Below are 21,361 nucleotides of genomic sequence, written 5' to 3' on the forward strand. Positions count from 1 at the left end.
TGGCTTGATAGCTCAATTGGGAGAGGGCAGCGCAGTGCAAATCACGCCATGCAGTCATTGGTTCGACTTCCGTTCAAGCCTGGATTTTTCTCAGGTTTCGTTTGCAACTGCGACGATCACTGTCGCCGAGTCATTACAACCGCAACTCAAATTTTGTTTTCATTTGATGTCTCATCTTAGTGTTAAAAAAAAGGTTATTGTAACCACATCAAATGGGTAAAATTGATCTTTCCCTGGTGCAAAATGACATTGGAAAGTGCTACTGGATAAGCCAAAAAGACAAAAACCTACGAAAGACAGACCCAGACGGTCAGCGATACAGTTCATTTGCACTCCAAAGAGGACCAACGAATCATATCGAAATGTTTGCCAACTGGAAGAGTTTAAGCAAATACTGTTCCGGGCGACGAAGGTCAACCGAAAGTGAGATGATTGTCCTTTTTAACCCCACTTGAAGTCACCACAAAGTGCGAGGTGTCTTGACTTCATTAAAACTATTTGATGAAAAACAAACTTGAGCGAAACGGTTGCCGTCCGTTGCTCTTAGGCGCATTTACTTGAACTCTATGATCATTACGTGGTGGGATAATAAACTAGTATCTTTGGATTTCTTTGTGACAAGAGAAAGGGAAGGGAAAATAAATAACACCAAAGTTGGAATGGTTGCGGTTCCAGTGGACCCTCGCCACAGCACCTTAATGAGAGTCCGCTTCCGAGTCTTTACCGCTGCGAACCAGGAAATTACATTCAGACATTTTTCAGCAGGAGCCCATGAGTAAGAGCGAGCAACTACCATACTAAGCCTTTGTCACGGCATTTTTACAGACCAATCGATTTTCGGACTAGGCCCCTACGCAAACGTTCTTACGGGTTCGTCACGCAATCATTCCTCCCCCACGTGGGGGGGAAAAACAACAAAGGCAGTTCCGGTTCGGTGACGCAATGACGTCAAGTTAGTTTCCTGTGATTGGTCATCGGGCTTCTGTGGAGTCTCATTCGCGGGAAATTCAATCTAAAAATAAATCGGTCTGTGAAAACGCCGTGACAGGAATATTTGGGAGTTGCTCGCACGTATTCATGGGCTCCTGTTTTCAGAGAAATCGCATTGACGGACGTTACATTGCTTCAGTTAAAACTAAGCCATAACCACATTGCATGATTAAGGAATTTAACGACTCGATTTACCAAGATACGCAGTACATCATCTTTGAAGTAGCCAGCGGTGGATAATAAACAATTATTCCATGAGCGCGCGTTGGAAGAGGCAAAGGAGCAAAGGAGGCAAGTAGGGCTGAGTTGGCTATAGCAAGTCTCATATCCAATAAGCGCGAATGGAATAATTGTTTTATTAAATTTTCATTCAATTCTGAACTGTTTTAGTTGTCTCAGTTTTTAAACTTCCGATGCACATGGATGCAATCAGTTTCCATACAAGGTCGTTATGGTATACGAGCTAATAACCGTGATTGAGTAAGCCAATCAGAACACCAGGATACGCAATATCCGAGATCGAAAATTTAATAATAAATGATAAGTATATTTCTTATATTTTTTGAAGACTAATTTCAAAAAGAAACACAATTTGCAGTTTAGAAATCCCCTAGGGGTAAAAAAGGTTCAAAGACTCCATATTTATTTAACAATTTTCAATCAACTGGTCGAGAGCGTAATAGTGACTTCAAAAAGTACACTTTTCGAAAATGACACGAAACCTTTACATTGTATAAAGTCTGCGTCAGTCCCGGCAGCAGAGTCCTGTATTATGTATTACCTCACTGAAGTTTATCATAGAAATGAACAGGCAAATGACTTTAGGCAACGGCGGAAAACCACTGGGAGAGGAAAAGGGAACCCTAAAACGCACTACCGACGGAAAAGAGAGATAAAATACCCCTAACAAATATTATTATTCGAATGGCAATGTCTTTCACGCATAGCCTTGTCAGTTTCATTTATGAATGACACTTAAAAGAACAAAGGAAACGGTAACATTAATAATAAGGGCGCTTCGATGGTCCTGGAAATGCTATCGGGGGTGGTCCAGGTCTTTTCAGTGGCCCTGGATGACGCACCCAGCCACCTTCAAAGTCTCCCAAAGATTGACGCCTTCTAACAGGCGGCCCTTGGTCATGATATCTGTCAAAAACAGGTGGGCCTTCTCTAAATCCTTCGCGAGTTCTGTTAGGAAAATCCATAAAACGCCCAGGAGATTTTCCAGGGCCTTCAAATGAAGTCCACATTGAAGGATCATCCTCAAGAAAATCCTTTCGATTTGGGTCCCCACGAGGTGAAACAGGAGGTCCCCTCCAATGCGGAGGAGGCGGCCCTGGAACATCACGAGGAAAGTCCCAAGGAGGTCTAGCATGTTCCTCATAACCTTCTCTTTGTGAATCTTCCCAATAATCAAACTGTCTCCGTTGCTCTTCATTATCTCCGACTCCAGGATAGGAGACACGGTGAGGTGGAGGACCAGCACGCCTTGGTTCAAGAGACCTTTGGGGAGGACCCTCTGGTGGAAGCCTTCTTATACCAGGAGGTTCGTTAACGAGGTTACCCTGCTCCATGATGCTTGGTCGGTCTTCATTCCCAGGAACTTCCAAAGGTTTCTTGAGGCCATCAAGGGGAGGAACAGGTGAAATTTCCGAAGGTCTCATGACAGGACCGTCTTTAAAAGAACCTCCAGGAGAATGCCCATGGCGTAACAGATCAGGAGCTATTTCTGGTTGCTTATCTCCTTGAAATCCTCTAGGTGAATTAAGATGTGCTGGTGCAAGACGATTGGGTAGAACCTGGTCACGCATTGAAGGTGGGCCTCTTGGAGAATCAGCATGCAGTGCTTGATCAGGTTTTTGTCCAGGCTGGTCTGTTGGTCCCTCAGGGTGTCTTTCATAGGGTGGAACCGCGACCGAATGGCTCTGTGGTTGTCCATATAGAGGTGCTTGCTCGTTCACATCTGCTGGATCTCTGGGAGGTCTTTCAAATGGTGGTCCCCTAGGTGGCTGGACATGAGGAGGGCCAAGCTGAATTGGTGGCCCTTCAACAAAAGGCGGTCCGGTGTTACTCCTAAACTGCTTAAAAGGAGGACCACGAGGTCTTTGAAACGGTGCTCTTTGTTCAAATGATGGTGGTCCATGGGTTACCAAGTCCGGTTCGCGCTTTAACGGCATTTCATGGGGAAAGCGAGGGGAAGCTCCTCGGAAAGGCAAACCACTCAACTGGTTTCCTGGATGGCCCCTGGGTGAAGGTAACGAGGTAACGGCGTTTGGGCCCGGCTGGTTACCATGATATTCCCTTTTATGTCTTGTGTCACATTCGGCATCACCTCTGAACTCTGTATAAATCTCTGCCGGTATACGCATTGGTGTTTCACTGGGTACATTAGAAGGTAAACAAGGTCTTTCTGGACGACATTGGCTCTTTTCTTTAGCTTCAGCATGGTTTGAATCATATTCGATCACTCCCTGCTCTTCATTTGGATACTCAGTGTGCTTTTCACAAGGCAACGGTCGTGCAGGTAAACTAGTAGATGGAGTGTTCACAACTGGCATACTTGCAGGATGGCACTGTGTCTCGGATACATTAACAGATTTTTCTTTTTCTTTCAAAGTTTTTATCGAATCACTCAGCTTTGGAAATAGTGTGTCAATTAAAGTTAGGAGTGGTTTACTTGTTGGATTTCTCAAGTTTTCTTTGGGCGTCTCAGGAGCAGTTGCTGGGGTGCTAGAAGGCAAATTATCACGGGTTGGTGACGACTCCGGGCCTTGGGCACTTGTTTCCTGTAATTTCCTACCTCTGCTGAGCAACTGGGCTAAAATGTCCACAGCAGTCACTTTTTGTCCTCCGTCCTTTTTTGCAAACGCAGCATCTTGCTGCTGTCCCTGAACCTGTTCAGAAGTAGATGGTATGCCACTGGAAGACAAAGGAGATTCCGTAATTGCTTTGCGTGCAGATGAAACCCCATACCCAATACCTGGCTTTGTTTGATTCTGAATTGAATGGTCAAAAAACGACTGATTTGTCTCAAAGCCAGTCTTGTTGTTAACATCTACATCTCCAAGAGGCGCTGGAGTTGTCTCAGGTGTCTCGTCACCTTCCTCCAAGTGAAGCTCAGGTGATCCCACAGGTGATGGAGCTGAAGCCTCTGAACTTGGTGATCCCACGTTAACAAGACTCTGAGGAGCACTTTCGCCACCTTGAGATGTCTCACTTACTGGGGCAGAGTTGGGAGTCATGTGAACAGGTGCTGGAACTGTTGTTGCAGCCACCGGAAGTGGTGCTTGACTGTCCACAAAGCCACTTCCAAGTTGGAAAGGTTGAATTGTCCCCATGCCACTTGGTATCGGTACACCTGCATTGGAAAGTAAGCCAGCTGGAATCTGTTGAAAAGGCTGCCCATGACCAGACAAAGTTCCTGCTGGTTGTAATAAAGGATTCTGAGCCACACCCTGGGTAGACTGCACTTGAGGGACTCCTGGTCTGAACTGAGGAACAGGACCAGGACCAGGAAATCTCTGAACACCTATGAATGGACGAATAAGCATTCCAACTGCAGGTTGAGGAGAAACAAGAGGTGGCCGACTTGGCAACAAAGGACCTTGAACATGCATCATGGGCCTTACACTGGGGCCCAGTGGCTGAGCAGGAGTTGTAGGAACTGCAGGAGGAATAACTGAAGAATTGTCAAGCTCCAGGGGAGTTGATTTTGTTGGCTGAGACCCAGAGCTTTCAGTGGAATTAGGAGTCTGATCATTACTGCCCTTGGGATCATCACTAGCGCTAGCCTCCTCACTTGTTTCTGATTTGTCACTGTCTGAATCATCTTCAATGTCCATGTCTGCTACTTCAATGTTGTCTACAGTTGGATCAATAGTTTTATCCTCCTCTGGTGATTTATCAGCTTCAGGTTGAGTCTGAGATGGAGTGGAGGGAGCTGATTCCACAGCAACATCGGGCAGACCAGAGGTCAAAAACGAAGCTTGAGGTGCTGACACTGGCCCTGTTTTAGCTTTCTCTGCGGCTTTCTGTGCAAGCCTGTTCACTTTAGAGTCAACTTTTTTCTTCAAGGATGTCAGGCGGTTACCAAAAGTCTTGTATGCCTAGATTTGGGGCAAAAACAGAGTAAACTTTAGAATGGTCTTAAAAACCGGTAAGTGAATCACAATTTTTAAAATGTCACAAAACTTAATAATTTGAAGACATTTTTAATGTCTTACATCTTTGTCACTGACATAAGACCTCGAAAAAAGCAAATATGTGAATTTGCAACAACCTGGAGAAGCATGCATAATAAACTATAATACAATAAACACCCGCATATAAGAACACTTTTTTCAGGTTTTAGGGTGATTGTGTTTTTATTTGAGATGACCAATCAGCTTGAAAGTGTTCGTAAAATCTCATTTAAAAATTGGTTTCAGAAATTCTTCAAATCATATATTACTAGAGGTTTAATTAACATACATGTACAATGCTGTTTTGTAATAGATTTTATTGTTTGTAATGGTCCTATACACCATAGCACTTTGATATAAGTTTCCCTTTGTATTAAGAACATGTTCTATTTATCAGGCTGAATTTGTTCTTATTTATATGGTGCTTTATTGGCCAAATTTCAGCCTGATGTTCTTAATCCACTTGCAGGTGTTTTACTGTAATCCATACATTTGGATATTATTAAGCAAAGTTTATAGATAGTCTTTTTAAAATTGTTAACATATGTATATTTTAAATATTAGTTTTCATTTAATATTTTGTTGTGTCACCAATTAGTATTTTAATGCTTAAGTATCTTGACAATTCAATAAAGTTATTATTTATTTATTTATTTATTTATTTATTTAGACATAAATGGATAACAATGAAAAAAACATGGACAGATAAAAAACCCGAAGTTTAAGTGAAAGGTTGACATGGTTAAGTTGTTGATTGAAAAAGGACTAGGGGCAGAGGAAAATGATAAACAAATAAAAACCTAATCAGATACCATGCCCATCCCATACCTTAAAATAGCACTGATAAACAGCCAAACTTACAGGCAGAAGAGATGGGAAATGATTGACAAGCCCAACAAGTGCATTATGTAAAATGTTGCAGTATGAAAATTTGCCTAACTACATGTAGTCTTAAATGTGCTAAAATCGACAACATGCCCACCTGAAATTCTTCAGAAAGATGTAAATAAAATGTAAGACAAGATCTCATTTCTTGTTAACGAATGAAAGACTGTTACAAATCCTAATTAAGGGTACATGTAAAACTGAAAACGACCAGTTTGTGAAACCAAAAAAACTTTCTAAGCAGAAATTATGTATGCAAGACATCCATGTTGTTGCTGCTAAATTGGCAAAATGCTCACCTGAAAATGCTCCAAGCTACAAAGTACATAACATTTTTATGTGTCCAACTTGGCATATAAAGATTTGTCACGAGCAAACCAATTTTCAAACATTATTTTTTGTAAAAAGTTACTTACGTGCACAATCACTTTGACTTCACCATAGGAAGTATCATAGAATGCTTCACCATCTTCTAATACTTTTATTAGATCTGTCCTTTCCTGTTGTTCTCTTTTCAGCAATTCAGAAAACTCTTCAAGTTTGGTAGTAGCTACTTCATATTCTTCACAAAATTTGCCACCACCTGTGCGATCTGACAAAACAGTTCAATTACCCACAACGCGAAAATAATAACAGATGACAAAATGGTTGGATTAAAATTTTGTTGAATATGATCTGAAACTGCAGGCAAAACGAACATCACCATAATTCTGGGAAGCCAGCATGCCTGCTAGTTACCAGGGTAACTTTTAATTAATTATTTCTCTTTCCTTTTTGAATTGGTTTATAATGATTCCATTGTGCATATACATGTAAAAATTGCCTTTATTGGAATTAATTTAAGCAAAGAAAACTCAGCACATGCTATTGTAATCCACAATCTTCTTGCAAAAGCTCGGATGGTCATTCCAACTAAACATGCACTTCCAATGACGATCAATACAATAACATTTACTGCAATTCTCAGAATCTCAACTTCAAGTGCTTTGGTTCTCAAGTGTTTTGGCTTCCATCAATCAAATTTCCGAACATGGCTGGGATGATCGACTCTGCTGCCAGAAAGTGAACTGGAGTTTTTGTTTATTTCACAGCTCGAATACCATTGACATCTTTTTAGAGCTTCTTCGGTGAAAAGATTCACATAGATTTCATTACTTTCCATCAGCATCATGTTCAAACGTACAAATGGACTGTAGGAACCAAAGATGCTGATTGGTAGGTTATGTCACGCATCAATTGATTTTGGCATCCTTGGTTTTGGGTCAACTCTCAGCTTGGCATCGGAAGTTTGATTGATGGAAGCCAAAATGCAATTTGGCCGTTGGCGCTTGAAGATGAGATTCAACTGAATAATTATGAAAATTGCAGTAATAGAGTGCAAAAATCTCTTCTGCTAAAAGCAACTACAAATCTACCTGGTTTCCCTTGGTTCTGCATAATAATACATGTATATGTACATGTACTCTAATCATCTCATTTTAAGGAAACTATTGATGCCTTCTTGGTAGTGGTGGGCCGATGATCGATTATAATCGAAAGTTGATCGAAAAGTTCAAGCGACACGACAATCGATTTTGCTTTTTTCATAATCGATTGTCGCCGAAAAATTAAAAATTTATTGGGGACAAATAAAAGTATTAAAATAAATAAAAATGTTCGTTTAATATCTTGTGTGAGTTGTCTTTTTTCATGGACTCCTAACTTCTAAGTCACAACAGCAGATATAATCTAAGATTGACTGTGTTTACCTGGCGGTACTCTGTTCTCTGTGTTGTTGTCACTTCAAATACCTCATGCTTATTTAAAAGATGTGGCATGCTAAGCCGCTTTGTATTTCGTAAACAACTGAGCCAAAACATAAATTACAAGCTCACTGTTTCGCGTTTGTAGTATCACTACAACCAAAATAAGTTTTGAAATAGATCTCAAATGTATTTACAAATCACCAGAGGAAGATAATGTCACCTCTGATCCAAGATGAACAATTGTTCGTTTCGGCTTGAAAATGTTTTGTTTCGCTCTCCCCAATCTCTCCCCAATTCCCAGTGTCCTTTCTCAGACATGCCTCGCTTACATGTTGCTGACGAGTCCAATATGGCGGCTAAAATGGACGAGTTAGAGATCTTTCGCTATCCTGGAAACGCCAGGTCAAAAGTGTGGGAATATTTTGGTTTTCATCAAGTGAAGGGAGGGCCCACTTTGACCTCTATTTAGATGAAAAATATGTGGAATGCTTATTGGTAGATTTTTCCGATTATAATCGATGATCGATCGGTTGGGGCAATCTGATTATTTCTGATGATCGAATGTGAAATCTCAACCGATTCCCACCACTACTTCTTGGCCAATCTAGGAGATCACATTAACTCACTCAATAGCTTTTGAAACTTGAACTAATAACTTGCTGTAAACATTTCAAAATTATCACAGTAACAAATTTGTCTCCAGTTCAAGCACTGGGTAACTTCAGGCTGGTCAATTTCCCCACATATGATGCCAGTTTAATTCCAAAATCATGACAAACCTTTCAATTGTCGAACAGTTTCCAAATCCGACACATCAATCCTCAAGGAGTTCAGTTGAGATTCCTTCAAAGTTAATTCTCCCTCAAAATCCCTCAGAGCTTTTAAAGCATCTATCAATTTGGATGGCTTTTACAAGATAAGAAATAAAAATAAGATAATAAATTATTATTATTATTTATTGTTATTATTATTATTATTATTATTATTATTATTATTATTTATTTATTTATTTATTTTATTTCATATAGTTCAAACCATGGGTAACTTTATCTGATGAATACTGTGGAAATATGTACGAAGGAAAAAGTCTACATTGAAAAGGTGGGTAGAGACTTGACCAACTACCCCATTTTATCAAAATGCATCAAAACAACTTTACTCTGACCCAAAGATGTATCTTACTTGCAAAATTAAAAAAAACATACAGTATATCTATACCCCAGAGAACACACTAGCTCCAAATCTATAAATCCTCAATCCTTAACCTAATGACCCCTGGGAGTGAGGTTTTACTCTGTTTAATGCCAGACAATTTTACTCTAGAGCAATTGTATCCTAGTAGCATTTGAGGTGCCAATGGGTTAATACAACTCTGATTCAAAATTAGTTACTCTAGTAATCCCAGGGTCTCTCTTCTCTACCTCCTTTGTCGTTGAGGAGAAAGACTCGGGTTCGGGCTAGTCATGTGGCACTCCTCTACAAACATTTTCTCACTAGGGTAGGGTTTTCATTATATTTTGATCATGCAACTGGGCGCAAGTGTATTATCTTTACTTTACAATAAAAAGCCAAAAGAGCTGAGATGATCTTCCCACAGGAGATGAATTACCACAAAAGCGGTCAAGCTTTTATGACCAATAACACCTAGAGGTGAGTCATGTCGAGCGGCGATTGACATTCACAAAAATATTTGATTTTGTTAGCAAATAATGTTGCTTCTACGGAATATACACTATCATAAACAATACACCAAACACTACATGTATGTCTGCTTGATAAAATGTCTCTTTCATTCTACCGAGGCTTAAAATATACTTCACAATTTGTGTTATAAATTAATTACGTTAGAGCGGTTTTCAAATGAGTGTCGTAAAACCACAACCAAAGTAATTACTTTGGCCAATCAAAAAGGACGGAGACAATCTACTAAACCAATCAAAACTTGAAGTAATTACATGTAGCCGACACAAAGCGCGGGAAAATGTGCACGCACGAGCTACGATTGGTTTTGGTTTCACTTCTGATTGGTTGAAAAAGTGTCGCGAGAACTTTGAACCAATCACTGAGAGAAACAATGCAAAACCAAAGTAATTTGCTAATTACTTTCGACACTCAATTGAAAACCGCTCTAAACTGTGTGCAGTTGTAAAAAATATCTTAACGACAATTTGCATGAAGTTGTTGAAAAACTGTGTGCTTGCTGTACAAGATTGCAACCTAGGAAACACTTTGTTTAACGTTCAAAAGAATAACTAAAATCAAAGAACAAAATCTAATACCTTCACATGTTCATACAGTCTGATTTGAGGTCAACATGTGACATATAAAACATGACACTGGCTGATTGATTACTGAACAAGTTTGTTTCGATGGATAAACCTTTTGATTGTTTTCTTGCATGCCAAACCTTCTTTTCTTTAAAAGTGTTGCAAGCTTCGTTATTACGCAATTCAACTGCTCACTTGAGCTTGAATCCAGACCTTCACACAGCCAACACAGGTGAAAATTCAAATGATGCAAGTGTATTTCCTCTAGTGTTTGATTGATTTGACAACAAACTTTTGCCTTCCATGTCGAATTCCACATGTCATACATAAAATAACTTGCAGTAAAACGTTTTGTCAATGCTCGTCTGACCACAAAACCAAATGCATGCTGATTCTCCCAATTGCAATGATGACGAGGCGTACATTGCTTCCCCTCCCCTAACATATATTTGGTTTACCTCCCAGATTTTGTGAGGCATGTGACCAGCCTGAACCAGGGTCTTTTCTCAATGACAATGGAGGCAGAGGAGAGAAACCCTGGGAACGAGGTTGTGGTAATTGCCTATAAGTAAACATCAAAAGCCATCTAGGGCTCCTTAACACTGTACCTTAAAATCTGCAGGTGGTAATCGTTTTTGCTTAATGGGTTTGATCTCCTTCTCTTTCTCCTTCTCTTTCTCTTTCTCTTTCTCTGGCTGCTTTTCTTTGGTCTTCTTGCTAACAACTGGCACCCCTCCTGAATCTAGTGAAAAGAAAATTTTACAAACAAGACAGAGAAAAATGTCAGTGAAAAAGAACATGTTAAAATAATACTTTTTCAGTAAAAATAATAATAATAATGATAATAGTGGCAATAATAGTAATTTAATAATTGATTATCCAATGACAAATCTGCCATCATCCTTCATTTGTTCTTGCTTGGTGCTAGTTTCCTTCACCCATCCAGAAGTAAGGTGACTAGCTTATTGCATACTGAGTACACAAAGGGCAAAATTCAGCAGAAATTACACAGCAACCTTTTCTTTTAAAATGGACAGATTATTCTGCAGACACAGCTTACCTTTTTGGTAGTTTCACAACTTTGGATAAAAATATTATTGTACGATAGCTGATGGTTGTGTGCCAGTGACAAAATTACATTGTATGTTATTTTCATATGCTACCATGCGAAACAGGGGGATTCTTTGTAAAAAAATTTCCCTTCATTTTGATTGAAATTAATGTATACATGTACATATATTTGGCATATACTAAAACTGTGGATAGTGTTGAAGGCATGCCGTGATTGACTACTCAACCTCAACTGCTCTTCACCTTCAAGCAAATCGCGTGGGATTTGCGCCCGAGAATGTTGTAATTGTTGCAGAAGTAAATGAGTTAAAATCATCTTTTTGTGCTATATAATCTCACTGTTTTAGTATACTAAAAGAACTATTCACCTCAGTGTCGGTTGCTAGTGGCGGAGATTTTATCTCGCCGCTTTGCAGCTTGGTAAATATCCACCACTAGCCACCCCCACTTCGGTGAATAGTTCTTAATTATTGTCCACACAACTCAAAGTGTATTCATATCATGTCAGTGAAAGTAAGATATAAAATACATATATTTGGGCAAAGGGATAACTGTGTGAATACATTGAATATTGAACTGTGATATCCTCTGGCAGAGAAATACTAATTTCAACCATATATGGAGGTGGGTAAAAAGCCATAATAAAATCTAAGACTACAGTGTATGTTTTGATTCAATGAGTATTGTCTATGAACCTCTCTTATAATTGTTAAATTGAACACCTAAGGTTATAAAAAGGAAAGATGTAGAAATACGTTTGTAGCCACTCAGCATTGATGAGCCCAAAATGTATTCCAAAATTTGCAATACATTGCTTTCAAACCAAGCCTCAAGCAAACCTGAGATGCTGAGGACTTTTCTCATACCATTCAATCTGAAATCTCTTCAAAACACCAAGAAATAGATGATGAATAAAATGACCTGATGTTCAATTTTCTGTGAGCCCATATGCAACCCCACAAACCAACTGTATCATGGTTCTTTGAATACAATGTAAGCTCTTCAGGGAAAAAAAAGAATTTTGGACTTCTGATGGGCTCAGAACAATCTTGTATGTAAAATATTATATCATTATCATTATCATTATTTTTACATTTATTAGTATTATTATTTTAATAATAAAGCTTCCACCGAATGATAAATTAATAATCCGGTTTTAAACGTTTCATCAGTAAATGAAGTGTCAACGAAAATTTGACATATTTGTTTTTAAACACGTTGATAATGCAGCCATTAATAAAAAATATGGCATTTTCATCTAAAAATCGCGGTCGCAACAAGAATTTTAAAATGTCCTACCTAATTTTCCCCGCAAGGCCTCCAAATAATCACTCTCAAATAACCTCCTTTCTTCCCAAATCTTTATCACTCGCTCAACACTAGTTTTGATGGTTTTATCGCTGAAAAATAGGATTTATGTCACATGTTAGACACTGATCGGTTATCTAAGGAAAAGCATAAAGAGGAGATTGCATTTACAAAACACTGCAAACCTCAAAAAAGGCATTGCATCTCGCAGAATCTTCGTAAAAGCGTTGGAGAACTCCTTTCCTTTTTTGCGGCTATTTTGAAGAACATCGTTGGCCAGGTAAAAGAGAACCAAACGTCTATCCGCTTTCGAAGCTAGAATAACAACAACACCTGTTTAACACATCACAATCCAGCGCCGCTGAACTGACTTACTGAATTTCAAACAAATCGCTTTGACTTCGCGAAAAAGATCGAGAAATAACGACGGCTTGATCATTTATTTTAACAGCAATCTTACCTTTCTTTAACTGCTCCAACCATACAGAAACCATATCCTCTGCGTGCTTTTTGTGGTGAATCATCCATAGAGATACTGTTTGCACACTGTCTTGTGTGGACGACATATTTTGCAGCTTGCGTTCAAACGCTTTTTGATTGAGGAGCGCCATGTTGCCCTCTTGATTCTGTTGTCCCTGATGCGCATGAGCGTAGAAGAAATCCTCTGACCAAACGACTCTGCACAATGCTTCCGGTGTTTAATTCACAGACGAAATATGAAGAAAGTTAAGACTCGTTGAAATATTTTGAGAATCCGACTGCCGCGCGGGAGGTCTCGGGTTCGAACTCAGACCGGACTAACATCCATGGCGCAGGAAGTACTTTTACTGACTGAAAAAGTCATTCCTTTGTAATTTGCAGCAGCAAAGGGCTACACCTACACAACATCGATAGTCTTTCATAGACATACTGGGGAAGAAAGCTATATCTTTTTTTTCCTTGAAAAAAACTTTTTTATTTTTTTTTATTGAAAGGGGATAATTTGAACACCAAAGTTATGTAGTAAAAAATGTAGGTTGCCGTGCTCGTTTAAGAGTAAAACACCATCGTACCTGTCTATCTCGATTATCGTAAATCGAAACCATTCTCGACCCCAGTGCTTTACACTGCTTCATAAAAGAGTTTTGAAGCAAGCAACTGTGGACAATCTTCCTGTCGGTGTACGTTGGACCAGTGTCTTGATCTGATCGGCGTAATTACAAGTTGAGAAACTAAATATTTTAAACAAGAGCCGATACAACGTAAATTTGATTTGATTTTAGTGGTGTACTATATCTCGGCTAGCCAAACCAGCCTTCTTCAGGTACAATGAGAGTTTACATTGAATTGCTTCTATGTACATATATCTATATAGTAAATGGCTGCTGACGTAATACTGGAAAAAATGTGATAAAACATGGCAGTTACAACGAATTTGAATTCAAATACTAAGAGTCACGGAAAAATAACGGAAATCACTCAAAATAATAAACTGAAATCTATTAATACGTTTTTTCGCGGATATCAAGACCGTTGGGATCAATTGTCCTGCCCTGTAAAATTAAAAAAGCTTCCCTGGCCTTACGGATCGAGTCTCTGTTAGAAAATATTTTTTCGATAGGAATCAAGTTAATTGCATGTCCTTAGATGTGTTGTGGAGAGAGGAGAGGAAATGTTCTGCGACTGTAGTACACTGAAGACCTCATTGACGACAAGACAAAACAATACCTAATACAACCTGACGTAAAACCAGGACGTTTTTACAGTCTTCCCAAAGTACACTAGCTCGATAACCCAGGACGCCCCTTTGTTTCATCTAATAGTCATCCCACTGAACGCATATCCCATTTTATTGACTACCATCTTCAACCTCTTGTCCACAAACTACCATCTTATGTCAAAGACACTTTCGATTTTCTCAATAAACTCCTTACCATTGGCAAATTACCCTCTAATTCACTATTAGTTACACTTGACGTCTCATTTTTGTACACTAATATTCCACATAATGAAGGTATTAATGCTTGTGATCATTTTTTACGCACTGATCCTCACAACACCATTCCTATAGCTACTGGCACTATTTACGACCTCATCCGCTTGATTCTTACCATGAATAACTTCACTTTTAATGATAGCCACGACCTTCAAATTCACGGCACAGCTATGGGCACTAAAATGGCCCCCTCTTTTGCTAACCTCTTCCTCGGGCTTTTCGAAAAAAATGCTCTAAGGAACGCCCCATTTCAACCTCATACTTGGTTGAGATACATCGATGACATTTTTATGATCTGGACTGAAAGTCCGGAGAACCTTAAAATTTTTATCGATTATCTCAACAACATTCACCCTACCATAAAATTCACTAGCTCACACTCTCCCACCAATGTTCCTTTCCTTGACGTTAACGTCTCACTAACTAGTGACGGAAACATAAATACAGACCTATACACGAGACCCACGGACAAACACCAACATTTACTTTATTCCTCTTGTCATCCTCTATACACAAAAAAAGCCATTCCTTTCAGCCTAGCACTCCGCCTACGACGAATTTGTTCTACCGACGAAACGTTCACGATTCGCACCACTGAACTAACGACATACCTTCTGAAACGAGGTTACAAACGCGACTTTGTTACTAAACAAATACAACGCGCTGCAGACATTACCCGCATACATACCCTACAACCTAAACAGATAAACAAACCCAAACGCATACGTATACCTTTCATAACGACCTATAATCCATCACTTCCTTCCATCTTCAACATAATATTAAAACACTACAATCTACTTCTTTCTTCTGACCGTTGCAAAAATGCTTTCCTACATCTATCTGTTGTGCCTTTCAGGCGCTCCCCTAACCTTCGAGACCTGCTGGTAACAGCTAAACTGTCCCCTAATGTAACTCATTCTAATTCTGCACTTCCTTCAGGTTCTTTTCCCTGTGGCAAAAACTGCGGCACCTGTCCTTACATTTTCCATGGACTAACCAACTACAAATTCTTCTCTACTGGCGAAACGCGCTCCATTAATTTCCACATAACGTGCGAAACTAAAAAGCTTATCTACATGATTCAATGCAACAGATGCCATATACAGTACATAGGAGAAACTAAACGACGTTTAAAAGACCGTTTTAATGAACACCGCCGCACTTTAGATAACGCTACCACCAAATCCAAACCTACTACAGTCGCAGAACATTTCCTCTCCTCTCCCCACAACATCTCTAAGGACATGCAATTAATTCCTATCGAAAAAATATTTTCTAACGGAGACTCGATCCGTAAGGCCAGGGAAGCTTTTTTAATTTTAAAAGGCAGGACAATTGATCCCAACGGTCTTAATATCCGCGAAGAAACGCATTAATAGATTTCAGTTTATTATTTTGAGTGATTTCCGTTATTTTTCCTTGACTCTTAGTATTTGAATTCAAATTCGTTGTAACTGCCATGTTTTATCACATTTTTTCCAGTATGACGTCAGCAGCCATTTACTATATAGATATATGTACATAGAATCAATTCAATGTAAACTCTCATTGTACCTGTAGAAGGCTGCATGGTTTGGCCAGCCGAAATATAGTACACCACTAAAATCAAATCAAATTTACGTTGTATCGGCTCTTGCTTAAAACATTTAGCTTCCTAAAAGAGCTCTGGGCTCGAGAATGAAATCGAAACAAAATTCGCCATGTTCTCGGAATGCGCACGCTTATTCGCAAAGTGTTATGGGTCATTCACAACTTCTCTCGCGTGTTTTGAGAACTGTTTCAGCGCCTATGATCGACTTTAGAAATATTTACAATGTTGAAAATTTGATCCAATTTATAAATATTCAATCTCGTTCCCAGGGTCATCGTTCCCTTGACCAGCGGTCGGGAAAGAGAGACTCTGGTGGAATCCAAAAAGGGCCATATTTGATTGGCTGTTGAAAAACATTTCCTGCCATTTTCAAAGTCTAAACTCGAAAATCGTGCTTTCTTCTGGATTTTTATCTACACGAGGTTGAAGATGATCTAGAGATAAGTCTTTTTACAACTTACCAGTTCCGTAACGTTTTTGTCTTTGAAAATACAGCAATTTTCACTTGCGTGACACCAGATGCTGAAATCTGTTTTGATTGATAAAATGTATCTCGTTATTGTTTATTCTCCGCAGTTTAAAAACTTCGAGTTTATTAGGAGATGTGTTTAAACTCATATGTACTCTCTCGCGAGTACAAAGTAAGCGCTGTCATGGCAAGATTTCTAACCGTCTTCCCTCACGCACACGCAATTATTTAACCGAAACCAGAGTTTTCTGGTTCCGGTTTTGGATTATTCCAGAGCCTCCCGCGCCCGTTCTGCTGGAAAAGGGTAACGGAGGCTCTGGGAATGAGATTGAAATGTTGACACACCATATGCGCAGTACAGGATGCCGGACAACGACTGCCGGAAATACTTCTGCCTTCGCAGGCTAAGTGCTCCCAACTACGTGGCTTCATAGCTCAGTTGGTCGACCATTCCACGGTTGTAGCCCCCTGAATTTTTCAGGCGTCTATAAAAGACAATTGCTTAAGGACGGTGCCTACTAATTCAAAGGTATTTTTGCTCGGTTTACTGAATATGCGGAAAATGCAGATCTTAACAAGTGTTACTGAAATCCAAAACGAAATTTGAGGGTAACCACGCATTTTTCGAAGATAAGTAATCAACAACATTTGTAAAAAGCTTTAAAATACAAAGCAATGTATGGCGTTCTTTTCCAAATTGAAGCTTAATTATCTCTGAAAAATGCGTGGTTACCCCCAATACTCTTTTTGTATACCAAGAGCACTTGCTAAATTCTGCTTTCTCCCCATGGTTTTGAACCGCGCAAAAATATCTCTGTATTAATAAGCACTACCCATAGGAAATCCTAGTATATCGAGATGCGCAGAATGTATGCGCAATAACAATAGTAGGCACCGTCCTTAAGCACGCGCGTTTTTAAGAAGCGGACGGCAACCGGAAGTGGGCTGTTTTCCCTTTTAACTTGTCTTCACACAACCACATTTCCATTACTAAGTATCTTTTCTCTATTAGAGATGATTGGTATAAAAATTTGGGAGACACCACTGTCCTGGCACTCGAAATGTTCTCTTCCGGTTGCCGTCTGCGTCGCTAAAACCCGCAAGCTTAAGCTCCCTAATTTCCTCTAAAGGGGCAGTTCAAAAATTAGAGGGTTAGGGGTGGGTGCGTGGGTGGCAACAGTTTTACGTCATTTTCCTGACCCCGCCCCGTTCTAAACGTCTTTTTGTACCTTCCTCCCATAATTTCCTTTAACACAAGCGACTGAAACCCTTTTGTACGGCTATTCCTCGCAAATCGGAAAACATTTTTTAGTTAGGATAAAACTCATTTTGAAAATCCGTAGTTTTCTGTATGGGATTTTACCCGAGGTTGTGGTAGGTTACAAGTCATACGGGATTTATTGCATACAATGACCATATTACTATGCTGAAATAATTCAGAATTTCATCGAAAATACGGTATTGTAATAAAAACTAACGATAAAAAGTCACGACGTTTCGACCCCTCGGAGGTCATTTTCAAGTGAGAATAAAAGTTTTAAGAATTAGCATAAATATGTAAAAACTAGATAAAAATGCGGCGAACGCCGAAATGTGATAAAAATATGTACAAAAGTGTAAAAAGTGCTAAAAATATATGGAGTAATGAACGGTAGCTAGAGAAAACAATAGACAAAAAATAATTAATTACAAGAACTGTTCTAAACAAATAATTTGGCGCGGATAGAGTCACACTGTTTGTTTAGCGATGGTTTCAGTTCTTTTATAAAAACATTTCAAAAACAAGACAATCAAACTTGTTCTGGCACTTTCTCAGAATTCTAAAACTCTTTGCGATGTTGTTAGGTTCCAATGCATGTTTCTCTCTCAGATGGTCGCCGATGGTTGCCCCTTTGTGCTCTTCAATGCGCTGGTGAAGGTGCCGGCAGGTATATCCGACATAACCTGCGTCGCACAGGTCACACTTGAATTGGTACACAACGCACTGTTGGCTTACAAGGGGTGGCTTCTCTTCACGGACCCGGATCTCTTCTTTGATCTTTTTGCTCGTGTAGACAGGGGTAATATCCGCACTGATCTTACGGCTTAGGTCGGCAAGTTGTCTCCGTACGGCGTTCGCAGATTTTTGGTCCTTGAAGGGCAACACAACTCTGATTGGGTCCCCACGCTTCTCATCAACGTGGGTGCGTGATTCCTCGGAAACTTTTGAATCAACGAAAAGGCGGATGGTGGACTGTACATGATCTTCAGGATAACACAGACGGGAAAAGATCTCTTTGAGGCGTTCACATTCCTCGTGAAAGGCCTTCCATGTAGACGAGAGCTTAAACGCACGGTTAAGCATGGTATTTATCAGTGACCGTTTATATCTCGCGTCAACGTGGCTCTATCCGCGCCAAATTATTTGTTTAGAACAGTTCTTGTAATTAATTATTTTTTGTCTATTGTTTTCTCTAGCTACCGTTCATTACTCCATATATTTTTAGCACTTTTTACACTTTTGTACATATTTTTATCACATTTCGGCGTTCGCCGCATTTTTATCTAGTTTTTACATATTTATGCTAATTCTTAAAACTTTTATTCTCACTTGAAAATGACCTCCGAGGGGTCGAAACGTCGTGACTTTTTATCGTTAGTTTTTATTACAAAATCTATATCTAAAAGACTTCTGATTAAAATACGGTATCTTTCATCTTCACGTTCCGTATACCTGAGTCGTTTTTATTCCTCCCCCTTTCCCTACGCAAATTCGGTTTAGAATATGTCATATTTTTTCGCCATTTTTGGTAATATCTTGAAAATTAAAGCTTGCCAGTACCCTTTACATAAATTCACGCAGTCCCCCTTTTCTCAAAGTATCAATTTTTCTGACCCACCCACCTCCCTACAATTAGCATCATTCCCTTCCCCCTTCCCCACCGGTCCATAATACAAAACAAGAATATAGTTATTCAAAAATATGCATTTTAAATATCAAGCCAGCCCATAAACTGCTGGTTAAAGGTCCTATACCCGCACACTAATCTGAAGTTAAATGGGTGAGATTTTCGAGATAATTTTACAGGAATATCTTGGGGCTGTTTCCGTCAGTTTATAAAGAACATTTTCATGATAATCCCTCGCATTCTTCTGAAGTATATATCATCCTTGAAGTGTGTTACTTTCAAGGCGCTGTAGAGTTAGTCCTTCCAAATGCCCGGTCTTGGCCGGTCAGTTCTGTCAGATGGAAAGCGCGAGCTCGATCAACTTGTTTGTTTATCTCTTAATGAGATGATTATATAATGTACCCACACGTGAAATAATAAATAAATATAGGAATACTTACACAGGCAGAGAAATATTACTTGCAAGTGAGACGAGGTGACTGACTCCAGGTCCCAATAAGTAATGATATATAACCATCGCGAAAAAGGAATCAAATATGGTCAAGTACAGATACGTGTATGAACACGCTTAGACAGCGATCCTACGCAGTATCCCGCAGAATAGTCCAGCCTGATTGTGAGTGTATCATGAATAAAAGCACAGTTAGTCTTTCTTCATCAGGGGTCTCTGAGTAAATTGTTTTTAACCCATTTTCAATTAGCAAAAACCTCGCGCGTTGCAAGATGTCATCTTTAGTAGGAGTCATAATGGCTGATGGGTTGCACAAAGGATTGTTACTGAAAACCACATCCAAATTGTGATAAAAAGAAGGAAGATTAAGTATTAAATTGATTTTTTTAGTATCATATTTGCGAAAAACATAAACTCCATATAGTCTTGAATCTACCTTATCCAACAAACTCCTTAGGGGGGGGGGGGGGGGGCAATGAAGCGAGAGCCTGAGACACAAGTCGTTACGAGGGTCTAGGGGAATGCTCTCCCAGAAAATTTTGAAGTACAGAGGCACGTCAGTGCTATTTTCATAGATATTTCGTCAAATGTAAACGCTAATTAGTTCAAGTTTAGAAAGACAGAGGTTAAGATTTTGTAAACTACTGGTTTTACCAGTAATTTGTATTTACCCCATAAAGTTGTATTGTTATTAGTATTAAACTATTGATCATGTATCGCTAACTAACAGATCAGTCTATTATGTCTCCAATTTGATTTCCTTCAAAAATATCTTTATCAATCAAGACAAACGAATCGGTAGTGAAAAGTTTCAAAGGTAATTTTAGTAAAGTTCAAATTATCTGCCCGACACTCCAAAAAGAGACGACATTAATTTTTCAACGATGAAATGAAATATATGAAATGGATCATATATGAACTGCGGATATGAAATCAAGTGAAGCTATGATCCTCGCAGTTATGAACTCAATTTTTGAAATTGCGTAAAGAATCCTGAAAAATTTAGGATTTCAACAGCGTTTGAACCCGTGACCTCGCGATACCGGTGCGACGCTCTAACCAACTGCTCGAAGCATGATTAGCGCTAACCAGCGTTAAATACCATGGAAACCAATAGCTTTTGATACCTTTTAACCAAGCAAGGGTTAGCGCTATCTAGGCTTCGAGCAACCGGTCCCTGAGCTATTTTTGTGATGTCCATTTATAGAACGAGGGCCCTTGAATGACCCATCTCTTCAATGCCTTTTTAATGCGGTCATCCTCCATATGTCGTCGTAAAGTGGCTGGAAGAGGGAGATCCTCTCTGCTTCATTCGTCTAAACTCGACCTTTATCCAGGTGTTTTGTTTGTCAGTCACATAGGACTCGAAAGCGATATTTTGCGCCTTCTGGGTGGAAATTATGTGCTATTATTCACAACAAGAAGTCCTGAATTATGATTCGGTCCTAAGACATCCACATGATTTTTGGGAGAATGCCCACCCCACCCTAGCTAGGAACCTCGTGACCATCCCGTGGCCATTTCATCACCGCGCGCA

At 39.4% G+C, this 21,361-nt stretch overlaps 1 protein-coding gene across 1 annotated transcript; it reads right to left on the reverse strand.

The window, feature by feature from the left end:
* Positions 1-1,495: 1,495 nt before the first annotated feature.
* LOC137992611 (regulation of nuclear pre-mRNA domain-containing protein 2-like) lies at positions 1,496-13,074 on the reverse strand. Its single transcript, XM_068838047.1, has 7 exons — positions 12,908-13,074; positions 12,633-12,762; positions 12,439-12,539; positions 10,677-10,810; positions 8,581-8,707; positions 6,473-6,648; positions 1,496-5,096 (listed from the first exon to the last, which is right to left on the reverse strand). The coding sequence occupies exons 1-7, from the start codon at positions 13,056-13,058 to the stop codon at positions 1,992-1,994; spliced, it is 3,924 nt and encodes a 1,307-aa protein (XP_068694148.1). The 5' UTR covers positions 13,059-13,074; the 3' UTR covers positions 1,496-1,991.
* Between the last annotated feature and the right edge of the window lie 8,287 nt (positions 13,075-21,361).

Source organism: Montipora foliosa, chromosome 2 (genome assembly GCF_036669935.1).
Source record: "Montipora foliosa isolate CH-2021 chromosome 2, ASM3666993v2, whole genome shotgun sequence".
NCBI classification, from domain to species: Eukaryota; Metazoa; Cnidaria; class Anthozoa; order Scleractinia; family Acroporidae; genus Montipora; species Montipora foliosa.